Genomic DNA, 27,759 nt, shown 5'->3' on the forward strand with positions numbered 1-27,759 from the left:
GAGAGAGAACTATTGCTAACAAAAAACACACAAATAAATTGAAATTGCACAAATCCTATATCACATAAATACACAAATAGAATAACACACTTGTAAAGAAGATAACCTGATTATTCCAGTATTGCACTTCAAACAAGAAACATCCTCAGTCAGCAGGGTCTGTAGACAGTGGTTCATCCTCAGCAGCAGGGTCTGTAGACAGTGGTTCATCCTCAGCAGCAGGGTCTGTAGACAGTGGTTCATCCTCAGCAGCAGGGTCTGTAGACAGTGGTTCATCCTCAGCAGCAGGGTCTGTAGATAGTGGTTCATCTTCAGCAGCAGGGTCTGTATACAGTGGTTCATCCTCAGCAGCAGGGTCTGTAGACAGTGGTTCATCCTCAGCAGCAGGGTCTGTAGACAGTGGTTCATCCTCAGCAGCAGGGTCTGTAGACAGTGGTTCATCCTCAGCAGCAGGGTCTGTAGACAGTGGTTCATCCTCAGCAGTAGGGTCTGTAGACAGTGGTTTTATCCTCAGCAGCAGGGTCTGTAGACAGTGGTTCATCCTCAGCAGCAGGGTCTGTAGACAGTGGTTCATCCTCAGCAGCAGGATTTGGTGGGGATGCTGCTACAGGCATTTCTAATGGACACACACCTGTAGAATCCTGCAGAATCCTGCTGGGGAGAAGTGGAAGCAAATGGGTCTTTATCCTCAGTCTCAGACAACATTTGTGAAGACACCTGTGTGGCTGAGGAGGTGGATGGCTCCTCATCTTGAGGCTCTGAGATAATTTCTGAAGAGGCCTGTGTGGCTGAGGAGGTAGATGCCTCCTCATCCTGGCCAGTGCCAGAGGGTGCTCCAAAATATTTCAGAAGTGCCCCTGAATTTTCATTGAAATACAGTATATGAGTCTGACACCCTAAATACATTTGTTGCACAATTAAATATACATGTCATTATGCACAATTGATCAAACTTTCAGAATAGGAACCAAATGAACCATACAACCTCCTTGTCTAATTCTAGGCATAAGACACCCCTTAAGATTCAATATATCACAAAAGATAGAAAATATCAGCATAATATAGACGTATTTTAAGTTAGCCTACAGCAATGGAAATTCCCCTTACTGAGCTCAGGACCTAGTCAATACAATCACAGAAAACCTTTATGATGTCACCTCAATGAAAGTTAACCAAATCAATAATGTGCTAGTTGGGTTGTAATCGTTCTTCTACATTATCATGATGAAACTGTGTTAAATTATATCCAATGTTATGTAAGCTAGTTGGACAGAAAACAGAATATTGTCCCCCTATGTGTAATAGGGGTGGCAGATAGCCAACTGGTTAGAGCGTTGGGCCAGTAACCGAAAGGTTGCTAGATCGAATCCCCGAGCTGACAAGGTAAAAATCTGTCATTCTGCCCCTGAACAAGGCAGTTAACCCACTGTTCCTAGGCTGTCATTGTAAAAAGTAATTTGTTCTTAACTGACTTGCCTGGTTAAATAAATAAAAATAGCAAAGCAAGCAACATAGTAACATAGGCTAACCAACATAAGTTTTATACTAGCCTATTACATGCATAATATTATACTCATAAAGAGATGACATAGCTGCAAACCTTTATCTTTGTACGTTTCTCCTCTTCTTCTTTCCTCTTTTTCCTAAACTGGGCACCTGATGGCTTAGACCTTTTCGTGTCCATTTGTGCTGATTTGGCACTCGAGCATCAATACATTACCCATCCCCCATCCCCCAACACTGTCAACTAAGAGTCGAGACTACATTACCCATCCCCCAACACAGTCAACTAAGAGTCGAGACTACATTACCCATCCCCCAACACAGTCAACCAAGAGTCGAGACTACATTACCCATCCCCCAACACAGTCAACCAAGAGTCGAGACTACATTACCCATCCCCCAACACTGTCAACCAAGAGTCGAGACTAAACCAATTCACCTTGGTGGTGGGCAGACTGGTTTTATATTATTCTTAATGATTTTGCACAAACCATAAAAACATGTAACAATATGTCTGTGAAACTATATATTCACTGTTTTATGAATGCATTGTGGTTCATTTGGTAGCATTACATAGTGTGTGTGACTGATTGTACTAATTGCATCAGTACTGTACAAAGTTAGAGGTGCGCTATTTGATAGATTCCCCCGCTCCCCCTACCTCGGGCTTCCAGTGGGTAGACCTGAGGTCAACCTACCCCCTCCCCATCTCGTACTTCTGAGTGGGAGACCTTTCCAGGCAGTAGCTCACAAACTAGAATCAGGGCGCCCACTCCGACAAGGTTAATTGACCCACAGTCCCACACGGTGATATGATATCATTGACGTGACGTGCAGATGAGCGATAGGAAACCGCTCGCGCAAATGTCAAATTCACCATCTTGCTCACCCCCCGGGCGGCTGCCCATGTTGCCCATACCTAAATCCGCTACTGTGCATATGCAAATGCTGCCAAATGTTTAATTCATGTAAGCAACACTGTCCAGTTAATGTCCTGCAAAATCATCCTGTTGTCCCGCATTTTGAGGTTTTTAATGTGGTCACCCTAGCGTGTGCATGCGTGTCTGTGCGTCCGCTTTCTCGTGTCTGAGTGTATCATCTCCCCTACCTGCCCAGCCATTCTGAGATGACGCCCACACAGAAGGAAGAGATCATGCCTCCTATAGAGAAGATGGCCACCGACAGGGACCACAGAGTGGTGAGTGTAGCGGTGGGAATGGGCTCTCCATACCGGTGCACCCATGTAGCATTGTAGTCCGCCTCAATGATCTGGAAAGGCAGGAGAAGAGAGATGAGATGAGACCATGACAGGATGACTGTAACCTGGTCCCAGATCTGTTTGTGCTGTCCCAGCATGACAGGGATCATAGGAGTTGGTAAGACAGCACAAACAGATCTGGGACCAGGCCAGGAAGACAACAATGTCAAGACAAAATTGATTTATGAGCTTTGTTCAAATTGGTTCCGTTATTTGGAGTGTTGTGCATCCTTCCAACACCAGAGTTCTTGGTTTGGTTCCCGCATGACATGGGCCACATATACTGAATCTAGGTAAGTGTATACAAAAGTGTTACTTCCTTGAGATAAATGCTTTGGCAATGGAACAGAGAGAAATGTGCTTTGTGTGAATACTATGACAAACTGTTCTGTGAAGGCCGGGTATAACCACCTTCAATACTATGTGCTTCTTGCAAATATGGTCTATCAAAATGGTCTATCAAAATCGGAAAACTTCCCAATCATTAATCCCTTACCTAGAATTTAACGCAAATAGATTGTCTTTCAATGGATTGACTTTCAACGAGTAGCACAGTTGTGTCAAGAGGTTCTTTTGGGCCTGAAGGTTTCGCCTGTTGAATAGATGGCACAGGGTTCAAGGTTTTGGCTCATGTTTAAAGAGGTTCAAGGGACCAGGACTCATGACCAGAGAGTACATACCAGCGGGGGCACGTCGGTTGTAAGGCCTCTCTCGTAACACAACTCACCTGACTATCTCCGTCTGTTCCTCTGTCTGACTCACTCCCTGTCTGTATCTAAATACAGATACTATCAGATTCCTAAGAATCTGCTCAATATACACTGAACAAAAATATAAACGCATATAAAGTGTTTGTCCCATGTGTCATGAGCTGAAATAAAAAATCCCAGAAATGTTCTATACGCACAAAAAGCTTATTCCTCTCAAATGTTGTGCACAAATTTGTTTAAATCCCTGTTATTGAGCATGCCTCCGTTGCCAAGATAATCCATTAACCTGAGAGGTGTGGCATATCAAGAAGCTGATTAAACAGCATGATCATTATACAGGTGCACCTTGTGCTGGGGACAATAAAAGGCCACTGTAAAATGTGAATTTTTTTCACATACAGTGCCTTGCGAAAGTATTCGGCCCCCTTGAACTTTGCGACCTTTTGCCACATTTCAGGCTTCAAACATAAAGATATAAAACTGTATTTTTTTGTGAAGAATCAACAACAAGTGGGACACAATCATGAAGTGGAACGACATTTATTGGATATTTCAAACTTTTTGAACAAATCAAAAACTGAAAAATTGGGCGTGCAAAATTATTCAGCCCCTTTACTTTCAGTGCAGCAAACTCTCTCCAGAAGTTCAGTGAGGATCTCTGAATGATCCAATGTTGACCTAAATGACTAATGATGATAAATACAATCCACCTGTGTGTAATCAAGTCTCCGTATAAATGCACCTGCACTGTGATAGTCTCAGAGGTCCGTTAAAAGCGCAGAGAGCATCATGAAGAACAAGGAACACACCAGGCAGGACCGAGATACTGTTGTGAAGAAGTTTAAAGCCGGATTTGGATACAAAAAGATTTCCCAAGCTTTAAACATCCCAAGGAGCACTGTGCAAGCGATAATATTGAAATGGAAGGAGTATCAGACCACTGCAAATCTACCAAGACCTGGCCGTCCCTCTAAACTTTCAGCTCATACAAGGAGAAGACTGATCAGAGATGCAGCCAAGAGGCCCACGATCACTCTGGATGAACTGCAGAGATCTACAGCTGAGGTGGGAGACTCTGTCCATAGGACAACAATCAGTCGTATATTGCACAAATCTGGCCTTTATGGAAGAGTGGCAAGAAAGCCATTTCTTAAAGAATAATTTTGCACGCCCAATTTTTCAGTTTTTGATTTGTTAAAAAAGTTTGAAATATCCAATAAATGTCGTTCCACTTCATGATTGTGTCCCACTTGTTGTTTCTTCACAAAAAATACAGTTTAATATCTTTATGTTTGAAGCCTGAAATGTGGCAAAAGGTCGCAAAGTTCAAGGGGGCCGAATACTTTCGCAAGGCACTGTAACACAATGCCACAGATGTCTCAACTTTTGAGGGAGCGTGCAATAGATGCTGACTGCAGGAATGTCCACCAGAGCTGTTGCCAGAGAATTGAATGTTAATTTCTCTACCATAAGCCGTGTCCAATGCTGTTTTAGAGAATTTGGTAGTACTTCCAACCGGCCTCACAACTGCAGACCACGTGTATTGCATCGTGTGGGCGAGCGGTTTGCTGATATCAATGTTGTGAACAGAGTGTCCATGGTGGCAGTGGGGTTATGGTATGGGCAGACATAAGCTACGGACAACGAACACAATTGTATTTTATCTATGGCAGTTTGAATGCACATAAATACAGTGACGAGATCCTGAGGAGCATTTTGAGGACCATTTTTTTATAAGGTATCTTTGACCAACAGATGCATATCTGTATTCCCAGTCATGTGAAATCCATAGATCAGGGCCTAATTTATTTCAATTGACAGATTTCCTCATGAACTGTAACTCAGTAAAATCTTTGAAATTGTTCCATGTGACGTTTATTTTTGTTCAGTATAAATTTGTTACTTGTCAGATGAGGAGTTGAATGATACTGCTGTCTACACAAAATGCAATATATACAGCATGAAACTGATTCTACATTTGATATAATATACTAATATATGTACCTGTGTATTTTATGTATAATAGCTGATACACAGTACCCAAGCTAGCACAAAGTTCTCAGAACCATATGTTTCGTAGAGATTGGTAAGAGCGTGGTTGTCCTATGGTTATTTTGCAAACAACCATCCCACAACTTTCTAGGAATGGTGCAGGACAATTGCTTGCTTTGGAACATTCTCAGCACATTTAAAAAATATTATTTTATATTTCATTACTTTAACAGAATGTTTGATTAAAAGTTCAAACATGGTTACATTTCATTTCAATTTTGGCAACGGTCTAGGAGCTTTCTCCAACTGGTTTGAAATTGGGAATGCTGTCAAATTGTTTCAAGAACGTTAAGAAACAACGTTCTTCTGTGGGAATTTCAGTACTTCAGCAAAACGTTTCCCACAGGTTTCCTCGTGGTTCCATTTAAAGTCATGTTCTCAAATTGTTCTGAGAATGTCAAGATATTTTTCAATAAAAACTACAAGAACAAGGCCTGTGGTCTAGGGCACTGCATCGCAGTGCTAGCTGTGCCACCAGAGACTCTGGGTTCGAGCCCAGGCCCTGTCGCAGCCGGCCGTGACCGGGAGGTCCATGGGGCGACGCACAATTGGCCTAGCGTCGTCCGGGTTAGGGAGGGTTTGGCCGATAGGGATATCCTTGTCTCATCGTGCACTAGCGACTCTTGTGTCGGGCGGGGCACAGTGCGCGCTAAGCAGGTTTCCAGGTGCACGGTGTTTCCTCCGACACATTGGTGTGGCTGGCTTCCGGGTTGGATGCATGCTGTGTTAAGAAGCAGTGCGGCTTGGTTGGGTTGTGTTTCGGAGGACGCATGGCTTTCGACCTTCGTCTCTCCCGAGCCCATACTGGAGTTGTAGCGATGAGACAAGATAGTAACTACTAACAATTGGATACCACGAAATTGGGGAGAAAAGGGGGTAAAAAAATTACAAGAACACTTTAGTAATATTCAGAGAACGCTCTGAGAATGTTATTTAAAAACGTACATTCCATTCTCAGCATGAACAAAACTCTCTCTATCCTCTATCTTGTTAAGTGTTCTCTGTGTTGTCCACGCTCATTAATTGGCCACTCCTGATCTTAATGAGTGCTTGTCCAGGCTGTATCACATCCGGCTGTGATTGGGAGTCCCATAGGGTGGCACACAATTGGCCCAGCATAGTCTGGGTTTGGCTGGGGTATGCCGTCATTGTAAATAAGAATATTGTCTTAACTGACTTGCCTAGTTAAATAAAGGTTAAATAAAAAATTACAAAATAAATGTTTTCCTTTGAAATGGTCTCTGTATTAATAGACTAAAATGAACAGTTTTGAAAGCCTAAAAAAACATGGCATGCTAGCCCCATCGTGGTAGCATGGGTACCAGTTTCTTTACCTAATCCACTCACTGTACTCCATGCCATGTGGCAAAGAGACTGGTCTTTCTGCTATCTTCAAATATGAACATTCTATCATTAATGAGATCAAGGAGAACAGAGGATTTGATGCTGATTCGATCACCCTCATCAATCTTCCAATCACAACGATTATGCAAATATTCAAAGACCTCTCACTTTCTTCCGCCACAAAACACATTGGTATCTGGTTGCTAAGCAACCGTTTTTTGTTTGTTGCTAGCTCAAGTCTAAATTCTCAAAGTAAATACAGTAATTCCAACCACAAAAAATCTTAGATTTGATTTTATGCCTCGAAATAGAACCTGCTTAACAGCTAAATGTTTGTTTTTGACTTTATTATAAATTCTAATTATATTTTCCAGGTACCACATAATGTTGTAGAATGCCAGTCTCTTTGGCAATGACAAGGAGTGGAATGTTAGCTAAAGAGACTGGTATTCAGACTACCATCCTGGTGACTCAGTGGACTCATTCCATGGTTAGAGAACATTAGATTACAGGTTTGAATCTCACTTATACTGTGCCGCAATAAAAAATATATGTGGAAATACAGGAAATACATTTACGTGTTCTATCTGTGCTTGGATTTCAAAACCCAAAATAAGCTAGTAGTGTTATTAAAAGTCTTATTGAAACATTCAGTAAAAGTTTTAAGGAAGTTATTAAAAAAAACTCCAAATAACCTATCATTTTGTTCTCAGAGCATTAATAAAACCTACAGGAAAACTTTAAAGGAACCAGAGTAAAACATTCTCAGAACCTCCCTGCTACCTAAAAATAAATGTTCCCAGAACAGGATACATTTTCACTTCTGTTCTCAGAATGTTTAAAAAAAAGTTTTACCGGGCAGGAAAAAAAACAATGTGAAACCAAAAACATACGTTCTCACAACTTCCAGGAAACAAAATCTGCTAGCTGGGTATGTTTCAATATATTTGATGTAAACTCAGAAAAAAAAGAAATGTCCTCTCACTGTCAACTGTGTTTATTTTCAGCAAACTTAACATGTTTAAATATTTGTAAGAACATAACATAACAAGATTCAAAATCTGAGACATAAACTGAACAAGTTCCACAGACATGTGACTAACAGAAATGGAATAATATGTCCCTGAACCAAGGGGTGGGGGTCAAAATCAAAGTAACAGTCAGTATCTGGTGTGGCCACCAGCTGCATTAAGTATTGCAGGGCATCTCCTTCTCATGGACTGCACCAGATTTGCCAGTTCTTGCTGTGAGATGTTACCCCACTCTTCCACCAAGGCACCTGCAAGTTCCCGGACATTTCTGCGGGGAATGGCCCTAGCCCTCACCCTCCGATCCAACAGGTCCCTGACGTGCTCTATGGGATTGAGATATGGGCTCTTCGCTGGCCATGGCAGAACACTGACATTCCTGTCTTGCAGGAAATCAGGCACAGAACGAGCAGTACGACTGGTGGCATTGTCATGCTGGAGGGTCATGTCAGGATGAGCCTGCAGGAAGGGTACCACATGAGGGAGGAGGATGTCTTCCCTGTAACGCACAGCATTTTGATTGCCTGCAATGATAACAAGCTCAGTTCGATGATGCTGTGACACACTGCCCCAGACCATGACGGACCCTCCACCTCCAAATCGATCCTGCTCCAGAGTACAGGCCTCGGTGTAACACTCATTCCTTCAACGGTAGGTGAGACAAAACCGTGACTCGCCAGTGAAGGGCACTTTTTGCCAGTCGACAGGACTGGCAAAAAGCGGGTTTGTGTCCAGCAACGGTGGGTTTGTGCCCGTAGGCGACGTTGTTGCCAGTAATGTCTGGTGAGGACCTGCCTTGCAACAGGCCTACAAGCCCTCAGTTCAGCCTCTCTCAGCCTATTGCGGACAATCTGAGCACTGATGGAGGGATTGTACGTTCCTGGTGTAACTCTGGCAGTTGTTGTTGCCTTCCTGTACCTGTGTCGCAGGTGTGATGTTCGGATGTACCGATCCTGTGCAGGTGTTGTTACACGTGGTCTACCACTGCGAGGACGATCAGCTGTCTGTCCTGTCTTTTTGTAGCTCTGTTTTAGGCGTCTCACAGTACGGACATTGCAATTTATTGCCCTGGCCACATCTGCAGTCCTCATGCCTCCTTGCAGCATGCCTAAGGCACGTTCACGCAGATGAGCACAGACCATGGGCATCGTTCTTTTGGTGTTTTTCAGAGTCCGTAGAAAGGCCTCTTTAGTGTCCTAAGTTTTCATAACTGTGACCTTAATTGCCTACCGTCTGTAAGCTGTTAGTGTCTTAACGACCGTTCCACAGGTGCATGTTCATTAATTGTTTATGGTTCATTGAACAAGCATGGGAAACAGTGTTTAAACCCTTTACAATGAAGATCTGTGAAGTTATTTGGATTTTTACGAATTATCTTTGAAAGACAGGGTCCTGAAAAAGAGACATTTCTTTTTTTTCTGAGTTTATGATTGCTGATGTATGTTCCAATATATTTGATGTATGCTAGCTGATATATTGTAATATTTTTTTATTTCTGTTACATCAAATATATTCTAACATATATTAGCTATTTTAGCTTATATATGTTCTAATATATTTGGTGTATGTTAGCTGATATATGATCTGCTATATTTGATCTATTAGTAATTAGCTGATACTGTATATGTTCTGATATATGCCATGACCACCAAACCACAACTAAAGCCCCCTTATGAGAAGGGGGCTTTACGACAGTGAATCTAAGAGATTGTCTAGATTGCAGCGAGAGCATCTAACTATATATTGTTCAGGGAGGCTGTACGTGCACTATGGTGTGTTTCTCTCCGAACGCGACACCGCCCGCCCTTGTCTGAGTCACAGCGTGAAGCCTCAACAAACCTTTTGAGTGTCGTCCTAAAAAAAAGCCCAAAATAGCCCCTCTTTCCCATGACACCAGAATCGTTGCCTTAAACCCCTCTGCCTCCAATTTCACCCTTGGCTGTTAAGGATATCTGAGATGTGGGGGGGTTGAAGTGCAGGAATGGGGGTAGATAGATGTGTGAGCTGTGCAGGCTTGCGGATGGGTGAGGAGGGCGAGGAGGCCGAGGAGGCAGGGTGAGGGGTGAGGTTTGGGGGTATTTTTTGGCAACGCTGTGTGTTTCCTCATGCGGCTCGTGTTGACATTATTCGGATGCTCCCCTGGCCACTCTCTCTTCTGCTCTTTCCCTCTCTTGTCTCCAATATATTTCTTCCTCCTGCTCTCTTTATCCATCTCCTATTCTGTAATAGTACATCCATCCTCACAGTCTCTCTATTCCCCCAATCTCCCTCTCTCTTCTATATCCCTACATGTCTTCTTTCCTCTATTCCGACATTTCATTTAGTTTGAATCCTTAATTGTTGCACTGACATTAATATGTTGCTTTTAAAGCCTATAGACTCTACTTCATTGTGAACGGGACAAACCTGGTCCTGAGAAAAAAGACAACAATAGCCTGTTTCCGAAAAGGTCATATTAATAATTTATTCAAGCGCTATTCATTACATAAAGAATATCAAAGCGCTTTAAAGCAACACAAAAAAGACACGCAATTTAGAAATCAACAACCTCATTCATGAGATGGTAGATCATGAGAGGGTAGGAAAGTTCATGACTTGAGTGATCATTGGAGGGAGGTGGTCAAATGAGATGAACGATAAAAATAAAAAATAAAATCCCCCTCTACTTTCTCCACAGCCTCAGCATACGACACTTTCTGCACTACTCTGACCACTTCAACCTGCCTCTCTCGCACCGGACACTTCCGATCCCCAGCGGCATGGTCACCCCTACAGTTAACACACACAACCTTATCCACTGAAACTACACAATCTTCTGTCCCTTGCCTTCCTGCACACTTCCCACATCTTGAAATCTCCTTCATACACACTGACATGACCATAAACATGGCACCTTAGTCAACACAGTGGATTCAGCACAAAAGCTCTAACAGGATAACTGATATATCCTAACATAACTTTAATTAATCAGTTGGATGGGCATTTGATTTCTATAGGCGGCAAGTTTTTTTCTCACGGGACCTCTTGTTGCAGCAAACCGCTCGCCCACAGGACGCCAGACACGCTATCTGCCATCTGCATGAGTACAGTTGAAACCGGGATTCACTTTTCCAGCGTGCCACTGGCCATCGAAAGTGAGTATTTGCCCACTGATGTCAGTTACAACACTGAACTACAGTCAGGTCAAAACCCTGGTGAGGACAATGAGCACACAGTGCATTCGGAAAGTATTCAGACCCCTTGACTTTCCACATTTTGTTACTTTACAGACTTATTCTAAAACGGATTACATGACAAAGCAAAAACATTTATTTTTTATATTTTTTTTTTATTGAAAATAAAAACTGGAAATATCTAATTTCAAATCAAATGTTATTTATCACATGCTCCGAATACAATACCTTACTGTTAAATGCTTTCTTGTAAGCCCTTAACTCTTTCTTGAACTGCATTGTTGGTTAAGAAAATATTTACTAAATAAACTAAAGTAAAAATTGTCAAATAAAAATAAAAAGTAACACAATAAAAATAACAATAACGAGGCTATATACAGAGGGTACCGGTACCGAGTCAATGTGCGGGGGTACAGGTTATTCAAGTTATTTTGTATGTAGGGGTAAAGTGACTATGCATAGATAATAAACAGTGCGTAGCAGCAGTGTAAAGACAGAGGGGGGGGGGGGGGGGGTGATTAATTGTTCAGCAGTCTTATGGCTTGGGTGTAGAAGCTGTTAGGGAGTCTTTTGGTCCTAGACTTGGCGCTCCAATACCGCTTGCCGTGCGGTAGCAGAGAGAACCGACTATGACTTGGGTGACTGGAGTCTTTGACAATTATTTGGGCCTTTCTTTGACACCACCTAGTATATAGGTCCTGGATGGTAGGAAGCTTGCCCCCAGTGATGTACTGGGCCGTACGCACTACCCTCTGTAGCGCCTTACGGTCAGATGCCGAGCAGTTGCCATACCAGGCGGTGATGCTCTTGATGGTGCAGCTGTAGAACTTTTTGAGGATCTGTGGACCCATGTCAAATCTTTTCAATCTCCTGAGGGGGAAAAGGTGTTGTCGTGCCCTCTTCACGACTGTCTTGGTGTGTTTGGACCATGATAGTTTGTTGGAGATGTGGACATCAAGGAACTTGAAACTCTCTACCTGCTCCACTACAGCTCCGTCGATGTTAAAACTTCTTAGAGATGAGATGGGCTGAAATCCCGTTAACGGGATCGATTTGACAACAGCCAGTGAAAGTGCAGGGCGCCAAATTCAAACAACAGAAATCTCATAATTACAATTCCTCAAACATACAAGTATTATACATAATGTTCAAGGTAAACTTGTTGTTAATCCCACCAGAGTGTCTGATTTCAAAAAGGCTTTACGACGAAAGCATACCATGCGATTATGTTAGGTCAGCACCTAGTCACAGAAAAACACAGCCATTTTCCAGCCAAAGAGAGGAGTCACAAAAAGCAGAAATAGAGATAAAATTAATCATTAACCTTTGATGATCTTCATCAAATGACACTCATAGGACTTCATGTTACACAATACATGTATGTTTTGTTCGATAAAGTTCATATTTATATCCAAAAATCTCAGTTTACATTGGCGCGTTATGTTCAGTAATGTTTTGCTTCCAAAACATCCGGTGATTTTGCAGAGAGCCACATCAATTTACAGAAATACTCATCATAAATGTTGATGAAAATACAAGTGTTATACATGGAATTCAAGATATACTTCTCCTTAATGCAAGTCAGATTTCAGATTTCAAAAAAGCTTTACGGAAAAAGCACACCATGCAATAATCTGAGTACAGCGCTCAGGCACCAAAACAAGCCATAGAGATACCCGTCATGTTGTGGAGTCAACCAAAGTCAGAAATAGCATTATAAATATTGACTTACCTTTGATGATCTTCATCAGACTGCACTCCAAGGAATCCCAGTTCCACAATAAATGTTTGTTTTGTTCGATAAAGTCCATCATTTATGTCCAAATACCTCCTTTTTTCGCGCATTTAGTTCACAAATCCAAATTCATGAGGCGCAGGCACACTTAGTCCAGACGAAAAGTTTAAAAAGTTATATTACAGTTTGTAGAAACATGTCAAACGATGTATAGAATCAATCTTTAGGATGTTTTTATCATCAATCTTCAATAATGTTTCAACCGGACAATTCCTTTGTCTTTAGAAATGAAAAGGAACGCAGCTAGCTCTCACGGCTGCGTGCATGACTTAGCTCATGGCATTCTGCCAGACCCCTTGGTCAAACAGCTCTTATTCGCTCCCCCTTCACAGTAGAAGCCTGAAACAAGGTTCTAAAGACTGTTGACATCTAGTTGAAGCTTTAGGAAGTGCAATCGGACCAAATTTACACTGTATCTTGGATAGGCAAAGAGTTGAAAGCCTACAAACCTCAGATTTCCCACTTCCTGGTGGATTTTTTCTCAGGTTTTTGCCTGCCATATGAGTTCTATTATACTCACAGATATCATTCAAACAGTTTTAGAAACTTTGGAGTGTTTTCTATCCAAATCTACTAATAATATGCATATCTTAGCTTCTGGGCCTGAGTAGCAGGTAGTTTACTCTGGGCACCTTATTCATCCAAGCTACTCAATACTGCCCCCCATCCATAAGAAGTTAATGGGGGCTGTTCGGCCCGCCTTTTCCTGTAGTCCACGATCACCTCGTTTGTCTTGCTCACATTGAGGGAGAGGTTGTTGTCCTGGCACCACACTGCCAGGTCTCTGTCCTCCTCCCTATAGGCTGTCTCATTGTTGTCGCTGATCAGGCCTACCACTGTGTCATCAGCAAACTTAATGATGGTGTTGGAGTCGAGTTTGGCCAAGCAGTCATGGGTGAACAGAAAGTACAGGAGGGGACTAAGCACGCACCCCTGAGGGGCTCCAGTGTTGAGAATCAGCGTGGCAGATGTGTTGTTGCCTTCCCTTACCACCTGTGGGAGGCCCATCAGGAAGTCCAGGATCCAATTGCAGAGAGAGGTGTTTAGTCCCAGGGTCCTTAGCTTAGTGATGAGCTTTGTGGACACTATGATGTTGAACGCTGAGCTGTAGTCAATGAACACCATTCTCACATAGGTGTTCCTTTTGTCCAGGTGGAAAAGGGCAGAGTTCAGTGCGATTGAGATTGGAACTGTTGGGGCGGTATGCGAATTGGAGTAGGTCTAGGGTTTCCGGGATGATGGTGTTTATGTGAGCCATGACCAGCCTTTCAAAGCACTTTATGACTACTGGGGTGGTAATCATTTAGGCAGGTTACCTTCGCTTCCTTGGGAACAGGGTCTGCTTGAAAAAAGTAGGTATTACAGACTCGGTCAGGAAGAGGTTGAAAATGTCAGTGAAAACACTTGCCATGCTTCAGTGTTGCTTGCCTCGAAGCAACCATAAAAGGCCTTTAGCTCGTCTGGTAGGCTCACGTCACAGGGCAGCTCACAGCTGGGTTTACCTTTGTAGTCTGTAATAGTTTTCAAGCCCTGACACATCCGACGAGTGTCAGAGCTGATGTAGTAGGATTCAATCTTAGTCCTGTATTGACGCTTTGCCTGTTTGATGGTTCATTTGAGGGCGTAACGGTATTTCTTATAAGCGTCCAGATTAGTGTTCCGCTCCTTGAAAGCGGCAGCTCTAGCTTTTAGCTCGGTTCACTGTAATCCATGGCTTCTGGTTGAGATATGTATGTATGGTCACTGTGAGGACAACGTTGTCGATACACTTATTGATAAAGCCGGCGACTGAGGTGGTATACTCCTCAATGCCATTGGATGAATCCCGGAACAAATTCCAGTCTGTGCTAGCAAAACAGTCCAGTAGCGTAGCATGCGTGTCATCTGACCACTTCCGTATTGAGCAAGTCACTGGTACTTCCGGCTTTAGTTTTTGCTTGTACACAGGAATCAGGAGGATAGAATTATGGTCAGATTTTCCAAATGGATCGCGAGGGAGAGCTTTGTTTGTGTCTCTCTGTGTGGAGTAAAGGTGGTATAGAGGTTTTTTCCCCCTTCAGTTGCACATGTGACATGCTGGTCGAAATTTGGTAAAATGGATTTAAGTTTGCTTGCATTAAGGTCCCCGGGCACTAGGAGCGCCGCTACTAGATGTGCATTTTCTTGTTTGCTTAGGGCGTTATACAGCTCGTTGAGTGTGGTCTTAGTGCCAGCATTGGTTTGAGGTGGTAAATAGACCGTTTTGAATAATATAGATGAGAACTCTCTTGGTAGATAGTGTGGTCTACAGCTTATCATGAGGTACTCTACCTCAGACGAGCAATACCTCGAGACTTCTTTAAAATGAGAAATCGCGCCCCTCGTCTTTCCAGACATAGCTTCTCTGTCCTGCCAATGCACGGAATACCCAGCCAGCTCTATAGTATCCGTTCAGCCACGACTCAATGAAACATAAGATATTATAGTTTTTAATGTCCCGTTGGTAGGTTAGTCTTAATCGTAGATCATCCATTCTATTTTCCAGTGATTGCACGTTGGCCAATAGTACGGATGGTAGTGGCGGTTTACTCATACATAAGTATTCAGACCCTTTACTCAGTACTTTGTTGAAGCACCTTTGGCAGTGATTACAACCTAGAGCCTAGCACAGCTATTTTCAGGTCTCTCCAGAGACGTTCGATCATTTCAAGTCGGGGCTCTGTGTGGGCCACACAAGGACATTCAGAGACTTCTCTCGAAGGCACTCCTGCATTGACTTGACTGTGTGCTTAGTGTCACTGTCCTGTTGGAAGGTGAACCTTCGCCCTAGTCTGAGGTCCTGACGGCTCTGGACCAGGTTTTCATCAAGGATCTCTCCGCACTTTGCTCCGTTCATCTTTCCCTCAATCCTGACTAGTCTCCCAGTCACTGCAGCTGAAAAACATACCCACAGCACAACCATGCTTCACCGTAGGGATGGTGCCAGGTTTCCTCCAGACATGACGCTTAGCATTCAGGCCAAAAAGTTAAATCTTAGTTTCATCAGACCAAAGAATCTTGTTTCTCATGGTCTGAGTCCTTTAGGTGCCTTTTGGCAAAATCCAAGTGGGCTGTCATGTGCCTTTTACTGAGGGGTGGCTTCCATCTGGCCACTCTACCATAAAGGCGTGATTGAGATGCTCTCTCATCTCCACAGAGGAACTCTAGAGCTCCGTCAGAGTGACCATTGGGTTCTTGGTACGTTTTTGGACACATACAAAGCTGTTAATTTGAGTCTAATAAAACAGAGACCATTTGATAGGAAACAAGCACAAATTAAGATCAGGTGTTGCCAATTAGTGGGTGCAGCCAACACAGCCTAACATACTTAACGTTCTTGGAACAATTTGAGAACATGACTTTAAATAGAACTATGAGGAAACTTGTAAAAAATGTTAGGCTGAAGTACTGAAATTCCCACAGTAGAACATTGTTTCTTAACGCCCTCTGAACTATTTTAAAACATTCCCAATATCAAACCAGTTGGAGAACATTCCAAGAACATTAGCAAAATTGAAATTAAATATAACCATGTTTGAACTTCCTTAAATGTGCTGAGTATGTTCCAAAGCCAAGCGACTATCATGCACCATTCCCAGAAAGTTGAGGGAAGGTTGTATTAAAAACCACCATAGGACAACCACGCTCTCACAAGAATATATGGTTCTCAGACCATTATGTGCTAGCTGGGTTGTTCATGCAGGAGCTACAGACTCCAGTAGGAAGAGCTTAGCCAACTGTCTTCCACGATAAAAAGGCAAGGTGGAGCTAACAGATATGGCAGCTCTGCTTCTAGTTCCTAAGCAACTTTGCAGTATTTAGTTATTTCTTACATTATTAGCCAATAATTGTTTTTATATTATTACATACAGCCAGAAAGAACTTTGCGTTATCAGAGCAGCAGCAACTCACCAGCATTACGACCAGAAATACGACTTTTCCAAATTGGATCATTTGTTCGTACCCCCCAGGGCAATTAAACTTATTCCAGAGGCTGCTCCAAAACACAGCCAGCGGAGAAGAGGTATTCGGAGTAGACTTCTAGTCCGACTCGGTAGGCGGGCACACCATCCACCGCTTCCGAGTATACTACTTATTCAATATTCAGTCTCTGGATAATAAAGTAGACGAGCTCAGGGCTAGGATCTCCTTCCAGAGAGACATCAGGGATTGTAACATACTTAGGGATTGTAACATGTTTCACGTAATGTCCCAGTTCATACTGCCAGCTGGGTTCTCAGTACATCGCACATATATGAATAAAGAACTCTCCGGGAAGAAGAAAGGCGGGGGTGTATGTTTCATGATTAACTACTCGTGGTGTGATTGTGATAACCTACAGAAACTCAAGTCCTTTTGTTCACCCGACCTAGAATACCTCACAATCAAATGCCGACCATATTTTTACCTCCCAAGAGAATTCTCTTTGGTTATAGTCACAGCGTGCATATTCCCCCTCAAGCCAATACCACAACGGCCCTCAAAGAACTACACTGAACTTTATGCAAACTGGAAACCACATATCCTAAGGCCGCATTTATTGTAGCTGGGGATTTTAACAAAGCTAATTTGAGGAAAAGGCTACCCAAGATCTATCAACACATTGGTGGTAGTACTCGTGCTGGAAAATTTTGGACCACTGCTACTCTGCTTTTTTTTCTCTAAATGCCTACAAGGCATTCCCCTGCCCTCCCTTTGGCAAATCTGATCACGACTCCATTTTGCTCCTCCTTTCATATAGACAGAATCTCAAACAGGAAGTACCTGTGCAAAGTCTATTCAATGCTGGTCTGACCAATCGGACCAATCCATGCTTCAAGATTGTTTTGATCATGCGGACTGGGATATGGTCCGAGTAGCCTCTGAGAATAACATTGACAAATACACAGACACAGTGACTGAGTTAATCAGGAAGTGTATAGGAGATGTTGTACCCACTGTGACTATTAAAACCTACCCAAACCAAAAACCGTGGATAGATGGCAGCATTCATGCAAAACTGAAAGCGCGAACCACAGCATTTAACAATGGTGACTGGGAATATGACAGTCAAACAGACAAAACGTCAGTAGTCGCATTTCAATGGCTCAGACACAAGACGTATGTGGCAGGGTCTACAGACAAGCAAGGCTGCTAGCCCAGGCGGCATCGCTAGCTGCGTCCTCAGATAATGCGCAGACCAGCTGGCTGGAGTGTTTACGGACATATTCAATCTCTCCCTATCCCAGTCTGCTGTCCCCACTTGCTTCAAGATGTCCACTATTGTTCCTGTACCCAAGAAAGCAAAGGTAACTGAACTAAATTACTATTGCCCCATAACACTCACTTCTGTCATCATGAAGTGCTGTGAGAGGCTAGTTACGGATCATATCACCTCTACCTTACCTGACACCCTAGACTCACTTCAATTTGCTTACCGACCTAATAGATCCACAGACGATGCAATCGCCATCGCACTGCGCTATTCCATCTGGACAAGAGGAATACCTATGTAAGAATGCTGTTCATTGACTATAGCTCAGCATTCAACACCATAATATCCTCCAAACTCATCATTAAGCTAGGGGCCCTGGGTCTGAACCCCGCCCTGTGATGGGCTGCCCACAGGTGGCGAAGGTAGGAAAGAACACCTCCACTTCACTGATCCTCAACACAGGGGCCCCACAAGGGTGTGTGCTCAGCCCCCTCCTGTACTCCCTGTTCACCCATGACTGCGTGGCCACGCATGCCTCCACCTCAATCATCAAGTTTGCAGATGACACAACAGTAGTAGGGCTGATTACCAACAAGGACGAGACAGCCTACAAGGAGGAGGTGAAGGCCCTGGGAGTGTGGTGCCAGGAAAATAACCTCTCACTCAATGTAAACAAAACAAAGCAGTAGATTGTGGACTTCAGGAAACAGCAAAGGTAGCATGCCACTATCCACATCGACGGGACCACAGTGGAGTAGGTGGAAAGCTTCAAGATCCTCGGCGTAAACCTCACTGACAATCTGAAATGGCTAACCCACATAGACAGCGTGGTGAAGGCGCAACAGCGTCTCTTCAACCTCAGGAGGCTGAAGAAAATTTGCCTTGGCCCATAAAACCCTCACAAACTGTTACAGTTGCACAATTGAGAGCATCCTTTCGGGCTGTATCACCGCCCGATATGGCAACTGCACCGTCCACAACTACAGGGCTCTCCAGAGGGTGGTGTGGTGTGCCCAACGCATCACCGGGGGCAAACCATTCAGGACACCTACAGCACCCGATATCACAGGAAGGCCAAAAAGATAATCAAGGACATCAACCACCCGGGCCACGGCCTGTTCACCCCGCTATCATCTAGAAGTCGAGGTCAGTACAGGTGCATCAAAGCTGGGACCGAGAGACTGAAAAACAGCTTCTATCTCAAGGCTATCAGACTGTTAAATCGACATCACTAGTCGACTTCCTCCCGGTTACGCAACCCTTCACCTTAGAGGTTGCTGCCCTATATAAATGACTTGGAATCACTGGCCACTTTTATAATGGAACACTAGTCACTTTAATTATGTTTCAATAACGTTTACATACTGCTTTACTCGTCTCATATGTATATACTGTATTCTATTCTACTGTATTTTAGTCAATGCCACTCCAACATTGCTTGATCTAATATTTATATATTTCTTAATTCCATTCTTTAACTTTTAGATGTGCCTGTACTGTTGTGATTGTTAGATACTACTGCACTGCTGGAGCTAGGAACACAAGCATTTCGCCACACCCGCAATAACATGTGCTAAATATGTGTATGTCACCCATAACATTTGATTTGATACCAAACATGCCCCCTGACAACATTCTAATTGGGATTCTATTAGAATTGTACGGTCTTGAATGTACTGTAACGTTTGGTGCCAAAGTGGGCCTGATTTTGCCAGAATCTGTTTATCTATGGCACTGGTTAAAGGGAAATCTAGTATGGTGCTGGAGATAATAAATATGAGGTTAAAAAGTAGTGGAATTCCCCTTTAATGAAATTGCAAGTTGGTCTTACCTTCTGAGGTGCATTGATGACGCCGATATTGTATCCAAACTGAAAGGAGCCCAATACAGCAGTGAACACTGAGAGAGCAAGGGTTCCAGTCACTGTCTGTAGTGGACACACACAAGAGGAAGACAACACCTCTGTTATCAAGGTTAAATTGTGTGGTTGCTTGCAGAGCCATATACAGTGCCTTGCGAAAGTATTCGGCCCCCTTGAACTTTGCGACCTTTTGCCACATTTCAGGCTTCAAACATAAAGATATAAAACTGTATTTTTTTGTGAAGAATCAACAACAAGTGGGACACAATCATGAAGTGGAACGACATTTATTGGATATTTCAAACTTTTTTAACAAATCAAAAACTTAAAAATTGGGCGTGCAAAATTAATTAATACTTTGTAGCGCCACCTTTTGCTGCGATTACAGCTGTAAGTCGCTTGGGGTATGTCTCTCAGTTTTGCACATCGAGAGACTGAAATTTTTTCCCATTCCTCCTTGCAAAACAGCTCGAGCTCAGTGAGGTTGGATGGAGAGCATTTGTGAACAGCAGTTTTCAGTTCTTTCACCAGATTCTCGATTGGACTCAGGTCTGGACTTTGACTTGGCCATTCTAACACCTGGATATGTTTATTTTTTAACCATTCCATTGTAGATTTTGCTTTATGTTTTGGATCATTGTCTTGTTGGAAGACAAACCTCCGTCTAAGTCTCAGGTCTTTGCAGACTCCATCAGGTTTTCTTCCAGAATGGTCCTGTATTTGGCTCCATCCATCTTCCCATCAATTTTAACCATCTTCCCTGTCCCTGCTGAAGAAAAGCAGGCCCAAACCATGATGCTGCCACCACCATGTTTGACAGTGGGGATGGTGTGTTCAGCTGTGTTGCTTTTACGCCAAACATAACGTTTTGCATTGTTGCCAAAAAGTTCAATTTTGGTTTCATCTGACCAGAGCACCTTCTTCCACATGTTTGGTGTGTCTCCCAGGTGGCTTGTGGCAAACTTTAAACGACACTTTTTATGGATATCTTTAAGAAATGGCTTTCTTCTTGCCACTCTTCCATAAAGGCCAGATTTGTGCAATATACGACTGATTGTTGTCCTATGGACAGAGTCTCCCACCTCAGCTGTAGATCTCTGCAGTTCATCCAGAGTGATCATGGGCCTCTTGGCTGCATCTCTGATCAGTCTTCTCCTTGTATGAGCTGAAAGTTTAGAGGGACGGCCAGGTCTTGGTAGATTTGCAGTGGTCTGATACTCCTTCCATTTCAATATTATCGCTTGCACAGTGCTCCTTGGGATGTTTAAAGCTTGGGAAATCTTTTTGTATCCAAATCCGGCTTTAAACTTCTTCACAACAGTATCTCGCACCTGCCTGGTGTGTTCCTTGTTCTTCATGATGCTCTCTGCGCTTTTGGCGGACCTCTGAGACTATCACAGTGAATGTGCATTTATACGGAGACTTGATTACACACAGGTGGATTGTATTTATCATCATTAGTCATTTAGGTCAACATTGGATCATTCAGAGATCCTCACTGAACTTCTGGAGAGAGTTTGCTGCACTGAAAGTAAAGGGGCTGAATAATTTTGCACGCCCAATTTTTCAGTTTTTGATTTGTTAAAAAAGTTTGAAATATCCAATAAATGTCGTTCCACTTCATGATTGTGTCCCACTTGTTATTGATTCTTCACAAAAAAATACAGTTTTATATCTTTATGTTTGAAGCCTGAAATGTGGCAAAAGGTCGCAAAGTTCAAGAGGGCCGAATACTTTCGCAAGGCACTGTATTTAGATTTAAATATGTGTCTCTGGTTGTTCATAAAGGGAAACAAGGACTGTTGGATTGTGCCCATTGGTGAGGGATACAGAGAGGATGGATAACTTAGAAAGGCATGGTTTGTTGCAAAAACAACCTAACCCCCCAGACACACACGCGACAGCCTCTCTAATATCCACTATTTATAACTGTGATACCAATGGGAAAGGATCTTTCTAGCTGTGGCCAGGACTTAACTGTGTATCGTGTGATTGGGTGACTGAACGCTGAGTTCCATCCTAGTTCCCGTCTAGGTTGAAGATGACAATATATATACAGTATATATAAAGTATATTTGCGTTCTATGTTCCCATCAGTCCACAGGCACCTGTTACCATGGCGACTGACAGCTTGGGGCTCTGGGAGAGACTAACCAGGCTTTCCTAGTGCTTACATCTGTTTACCTTCGACACAGCAAGCTGACTGGCTCTAGCAGCCTTCCCAACATACCACTGAATTCACAATAGTTAAACATGGGTTGTAATGCACAGTTACTTAGTTCATATCCGATATTAACTAGATAGGGTTAACAGTTTCCTTCTCCAAAAATGTTATCAATATGTTATGTTATTAATGATAACATATACATGGTGTTCACTGTTATGTTTTATTTAAACTATACAAGACTTTGCAAAGCATTTCCCCTCTGAGGACATCATTCTATTCTATTTTATGCTATTCTGAAAAATGGTAGAATGGTTCATTAATAAATGTCCAAATGTGTGTGCATATTACATTAGAATCCTACACCTGGTTGAGTTTGTGTCGGAGGTGTGTCTGTCTGTGTTGCTGTGACATGATGACCTTGCAGTGTTGAGTACCCAGATAGGGCGTGTTTTGTCAACATAAAAGCAAAACAAAGGTAAAGTGTGTGCATGTGTTTGTCTAAGCAGTGGCGTAAGGCAACAAAGTAAAAATACTTTGAAGTACTTAAGTTATTTTTGGGGGTATCTGTACTTTACTTCTTATATTTTTGACTACTTTTACTTTTACTCCACTACATTCCTAAAGAAAATATGTAACTTTTACTCCCATATAGTTTCCCTGACACCAAAAAGTACTTGTTACATTTCGAATGCTTAGCAGGACAGGAAAATGGTACAATTTACATACTTGTCAAGAGAGAACATGTGGTCATCCCTACTGCCTCTGATCTGGTGGACTAACTAAACCCAAATGCTTAGTTTGTAAATGATTTCTGAGTGCGGCTCTGGCTATTCGTAAATAAAAAAGTAAATTGTGCTGTCTGGTTTGCTTAATATATTGAATTGATTTATAGCATTTACTTTCACTTTTGATACTGAAGTATATTTTAACAATTCCATTTGCTTTTTGATACTTAAGTACATTTAAAACCAAATACTTTTAGACTTTTACTCAAGTAGTATTTTACTGGGTGACTTTGCACTTTTACTTGAGTAATTTTCTATTTAGGTATCTTTACTTTTACTCATGTATGACAATTGGGTACTTTTTCAGCCACTGTGTGTGTGTGTGTGTGTGTGTGTGTGTGTTTCTGTTAAAAAGGCCCTTAAAGACCATGATTGACCTGCCAACGAACCAATCGCTGCTCCCGTGTGTCCTCTAATTACCTTGCCGGGGCCCGCCTACTGGGCGTGGCTAATCTGATAAAGTGAGGGAAATGGACACATGGGAGCAGAGCTAGCAATAAAGAAGTGTTTGCTGTGTTAAATAGTGTAAGTAGCTATATTTGAGAGTTGATAGGAAAGTCGGTTTTGCAGGGATTGATGTTTGTACTCGTTTGTGTGCTAGGCTAATCATTTGTTAACATGACCTGCCTAGCCTGCTACATGTTTGTAGCCCACTGCGAATCATAACGATGACTACATGGGAGCTGTTCAGTCTGATGCCATTGTCTCACACTTCAGCCCTTATTGTGCAGATATAGTGCATATTTACTGGTATAATTGTATGTTACAATGATGGTGCCTTTCCCACATTATTTCCAGGCCCAGTGCTTGATCTGAGTCGTATAGCATACCTGGCTAATGCTAGCTTCAGACCCTACCTGGGTCTGTTTACTATATAACCACACTGTTTGATTCAGGCACTGCAATATGATGCATGTTTTATATTTATAGTGTACAATTGAGAACATTATTTAGTTTAACTTGTGATACAGTAGTGAGTATACATGTATGCCTAATTGCCTTGTCTAGCCTAACTTTTCATGTTTAATTTAGATTTCCATTTCTCTTCCCTCCTAGAAAGCACACACCCTGTTGTATAAGTATCCAATGTGAAATGGAGTGCCTTGTGGTGACAAAAAAACGTGTCCTGACAGGCGTTTGCTCTGTTGCCCGACATCCCTGTGGTCCTTCACACATCCCTGAATCTAGTGTTTTAGTAGAGGTTGTCCAGACACTTCCTGTTTTTTTTGTGTGCCCGAGAGACCCACATTGTACAACAACAAAAAAAGAACCTAAGGGTCGTGTTCCATTTCACTTCATAGAATGGGCTTTACAACATTTCAACTGTAGCCTGCATATGTAGAACATATTGGGAAATACATATTGGGAAAGAAATGGGCTGATGTTAAGACCTTGTTTTCATCGTCTCCAGTTCTCTGAAGTGCCTTTTCTTGATCTTTTCTATTTTGCCACAAACAATGAGCAGGAAGAAAAATACAAAGATGCTGCAATTCTGATCATATTTTTGAATATATGTACTAGTTTAGTGTTTTTTGTATGAGCTGTGGTATGTAACACAAACCGGTGGAACTGGGTCACCTACCAACCCATATTCATCTCAGGCCTGACCTGTAAGCAGGTATCTCCTGGTCAAGGTCACTATAGGACAAATAAGGGCTCACATTGTTTTGACAATCTTCCTGAAAGTAGAATGTTTGTTAGAGCCATATATTTAGAGGGTCTGGAATACTTTTAGAATGTGAAAGTCTAATTTGAGACATTCAGTTACATAGCGTTTTTTACATATTCCCCGTGTAACGTTATTGGGGTTCTAAATGTAAATGCTCATAATGCCGATTCTGATGGATGAATAGCAATTGCTATAATTATTCTAAAATCACAACGTTTCATTCGCGGAAATTAGTTCACATTTTTAATATTCCATATTTCACTGATGACACATTTTTCGAAGGCGTTCATATGAACCAGTCATTTCGTCAGGTGTGGAAGAGTCATCCCTCACCTGAGATAAGAAAGTGAAAGGGGATGAGAACGAAGAGATAAAGAGGCAACTTTTAGCTGGGTGGAGAGATCAATTAGCCTATTGTAAACGTTCTTAATGGCTCTCTAAAACGTGGATTACAAAATGTAAATAATGTATGTATTTAATGGATATTTATACTGTTATAGACTTTTTATAAACAAAATATAAATTTAAATTCACACATGCAGAGACATGGGTTAGGCTACTGAAAATCGGTCTCAATAGGCTATAACCTATGCGTAAATTCTACTCCATGCATCAGAGGCTACTCATTGTTAGTGAGCATGAAAACATTTCATATTTTCTTATAAAAACGAGTAATGTTGACAATACCTCCACTCCAAGTTGCTGAAACCCAGGCGGCATGGCTTTGACCGCGTGAGACACCAATTACAGTCCGTGACAGTTGTCCCGCTCCCCCACGCACACTCCCAACTGGACACGACGTGAAAACCCTCACTTGGAATATGGACAATAAGCCTGGCACTTGTATTAAATGTTGACCGGTAAAGTCAAATCCAAGGCTAAAATTGAAACACAAGTGAAAAGCGACAAGGTTGCAACAGTTCAAAAGTTTTAACTCTGAGTCTCCTCGCTTTGAAGTTCGTGGCGAGTCCGGGTCTACCTTGGATAGAATGACATTGGCGCACACCTCTCTTGGTATTTTCTAAATGAGAGAGGGAGGGTGTGAGGGGTGACTGGAGGGAGTTTCAGCCGTCACAGAGGTCGTCTTTTGCGGCAAGATGAAAGCAGGAGCTGTATTGACCTTATTCACCATTGGCTGAAGTCAAGAGGAGTGTTATCTGTACACAGAACGGCCAATGTGATTCCTACTAGGTTTGCACTTTCAGATTCTGTAAGTCTCCTTTTAAATATTGGACATATGTAAGTATGTGAAAAAGCACCAATCATGTGATGAATCATGCAATTGTTAAAAGCACTATAAAAAGTGCAGTAGGCTAGTTGGTCTAAAGTATTCCCTAACTCTTAAACCTTATGTGATGTTTTGCACTACCAAGAAGAATGGTTACAATTGGATGAAATGCAATTGAAGAAGACATTTCATTTTATTGATTAGATTGATACCTGGCAGAAAAATGTGAATCTATGAAAAAGGGACTGTCCAGATTTGTTGGCCACTGCGCTGCAGGGAATTACCTGCAAAGGTTGAACGCCTGGCATTTTGGAGATAATATGGAACTCAAGCCAATGTCCATCACCACCTATCTGGACTTATAACTCAACACTTCTTCTGGACAGCTCGGGGCTTGTCTGCATTGGACTGGCTCCCATTGTCTATCTTTCTGCGGTCCTAAATTCTTTTGCTATTTTAGAACACATGCCAAAGGGGTCATGCTCCCCACCAGTACACTGCAGCGAGCTCACCCCATCCACTACAACCCCACCCCCCAAAATATGAATTCCCAAGGCAACAGGTGGGCCCTAAATTGGGAACATACCACTTGGGGACATACCACTTGGGGACAGCAAGCAGGTGTGGATTAGGAGGTGTGTCTCAGAAGGGGTGGTGAGGGGCAAGGTAGGACCTGCCAAAAACACAATGGAAAAATGTCTGGTCTAGACACAATCCAACTTGCGCTCTCCCTCACCCCCTGTGAACACACCCCCAACTCACACCACTCTCTCTTCCTCCTCAGCCCTCCCCTACCCTTCCTCCATTCATCCCTCCCTCTCTCCCTTTATCTACTCTGATCTAAGGCACAGATTGAGAAAGAGGGGCCGAACCTGACACCATCTTCCAAAGCCAGGGCACCAGGCCAGTGAGTCATGTGTATGGCCCACACTAAATGAGGAAGAAACTCTATACCAGGAGAACAGTGGCCCAAGGACTCCAAACCACTAGACCACATAGCATGAGGGTATTAGGCATCCATGGATAGACACGCTGATGTATAATACCTGTTAAAACCAACTGAACTAGCTCAAACAAAGATAAACTCTAGTTGTGAGTGTCAAAAATATATAGGGGGATGATGCACACACATCAGTGCTTAATCTGTAAATCAGGTGGTGCCGGAACAAAAAGTGTGCATGAGAGGGGGGTGACCTGGGGCTCTCGGAGGTACTGGAAAATCACCTTCATAATAAAGCATTGCATGCATTGCATATCATCGCATTTGTGTAGTGGTCTAGACTAGTGTCGTAACTTTACTTTCATTAATCTCATGACTGTTATTTATCTAATCAACTAACTATGTTTAATTGTTACCCAATTAAATTAATCATGTGACAATTAACTCATTAGGATCTGGGGCACCACGAGAGCGGTTCTTTAAAGGGTTATCTCCCGAATTAAACTCGAAAAAGGTCTTTACCAATTATATCCATAAACTCTTATTAATCATAACCTCGTATCATATCGTCATTCTGAACAGTCGTAACCTCCTGCATCTGCAAAAACCCCGGCCTTGCATTTGATTCAATTTCACACACATTGGTTTCATTATTTATTTACTAGCTAACTAAATGGTAACACAGGAAGACTTAATACGTTAGAAACAGGTCCCTAGCGGACTGACACAATATGGCGGCTTGTTACAAAAGACATGGATAGGGCGAGAGACAGAGACACTTAATGTTGGTACATTTTAGAAACGACTCTCATAGTAATCATACACTTGCACACGAACCGCCGCCCGTTTGGAGTAAGAAATCATGAATTTATGTCTTGGTTCTTTGTGTATTTCTGTCGGAACCAGTCCTTCTTGGAAAGGATGTTGGGCCTTTTTGCGGCACGCTTGTAAGGCTCCGATTGTCCAAAAGGGGTCCCCACCCATCTCATACTGTTGCTCTCCTCTGCAGTCGCCCGGCATCCGGTGACCCGCTG

At 42.6% G+C, this 27,759-nt stretch overlaps 1 protein-coding gene across 1 annotated transcript in view; it reads right to left on the reverse strand.

The window, feature by feature from the left end:
- Positions 1-25,752, reverse strand: part of LOC110531822 (solute carrier family 2, facilitated glucose transporter member 4) — a 33,158-nt gene extending 7,406 nt beyond the window's left edge. Inside the window, exons 1-3 of the mRNA XM_021615262.3 lie at positions 25,245-25,752; positions 19,907-20,002; positions 2,612-2,772 (exon numbers count right to left, since the gene is read on the reverse strand). Of these exons, the coding sequence (XP_021470937.1) occupies positions 2,612-2,772; positions 19,907-20,002; positions 25,245-25,277 (290 nt within the window). The 5' untranslated portion in view covers positions 25,278-25,752. The remainder of the gene's footprint in view (positions 1-2,611; positions 2,773-19,906; positions 20,003-25,244) is intronic.
- Between the last annotated feature and the right edge of the window lie 2,007 nt (positions 25,753-27,759).

This window comes from Oncorhynchus mykiss, chromosome 9, assembly GCF_057628025.1.
Source record: "Oncorhynchus mykiss isolate SJ-2025 chromosome 9, ASM5762802v1, whole genome shotgun sequence".
In the NCBI taxonomy this organism is placed as follows: domain Eukaryota; kingdom Metazoa; phylum Chordata; class Actinopteri; order Salmoniformes; family Salmonidae; genus Oncorhynchus; species Oncorhynchus mykiss.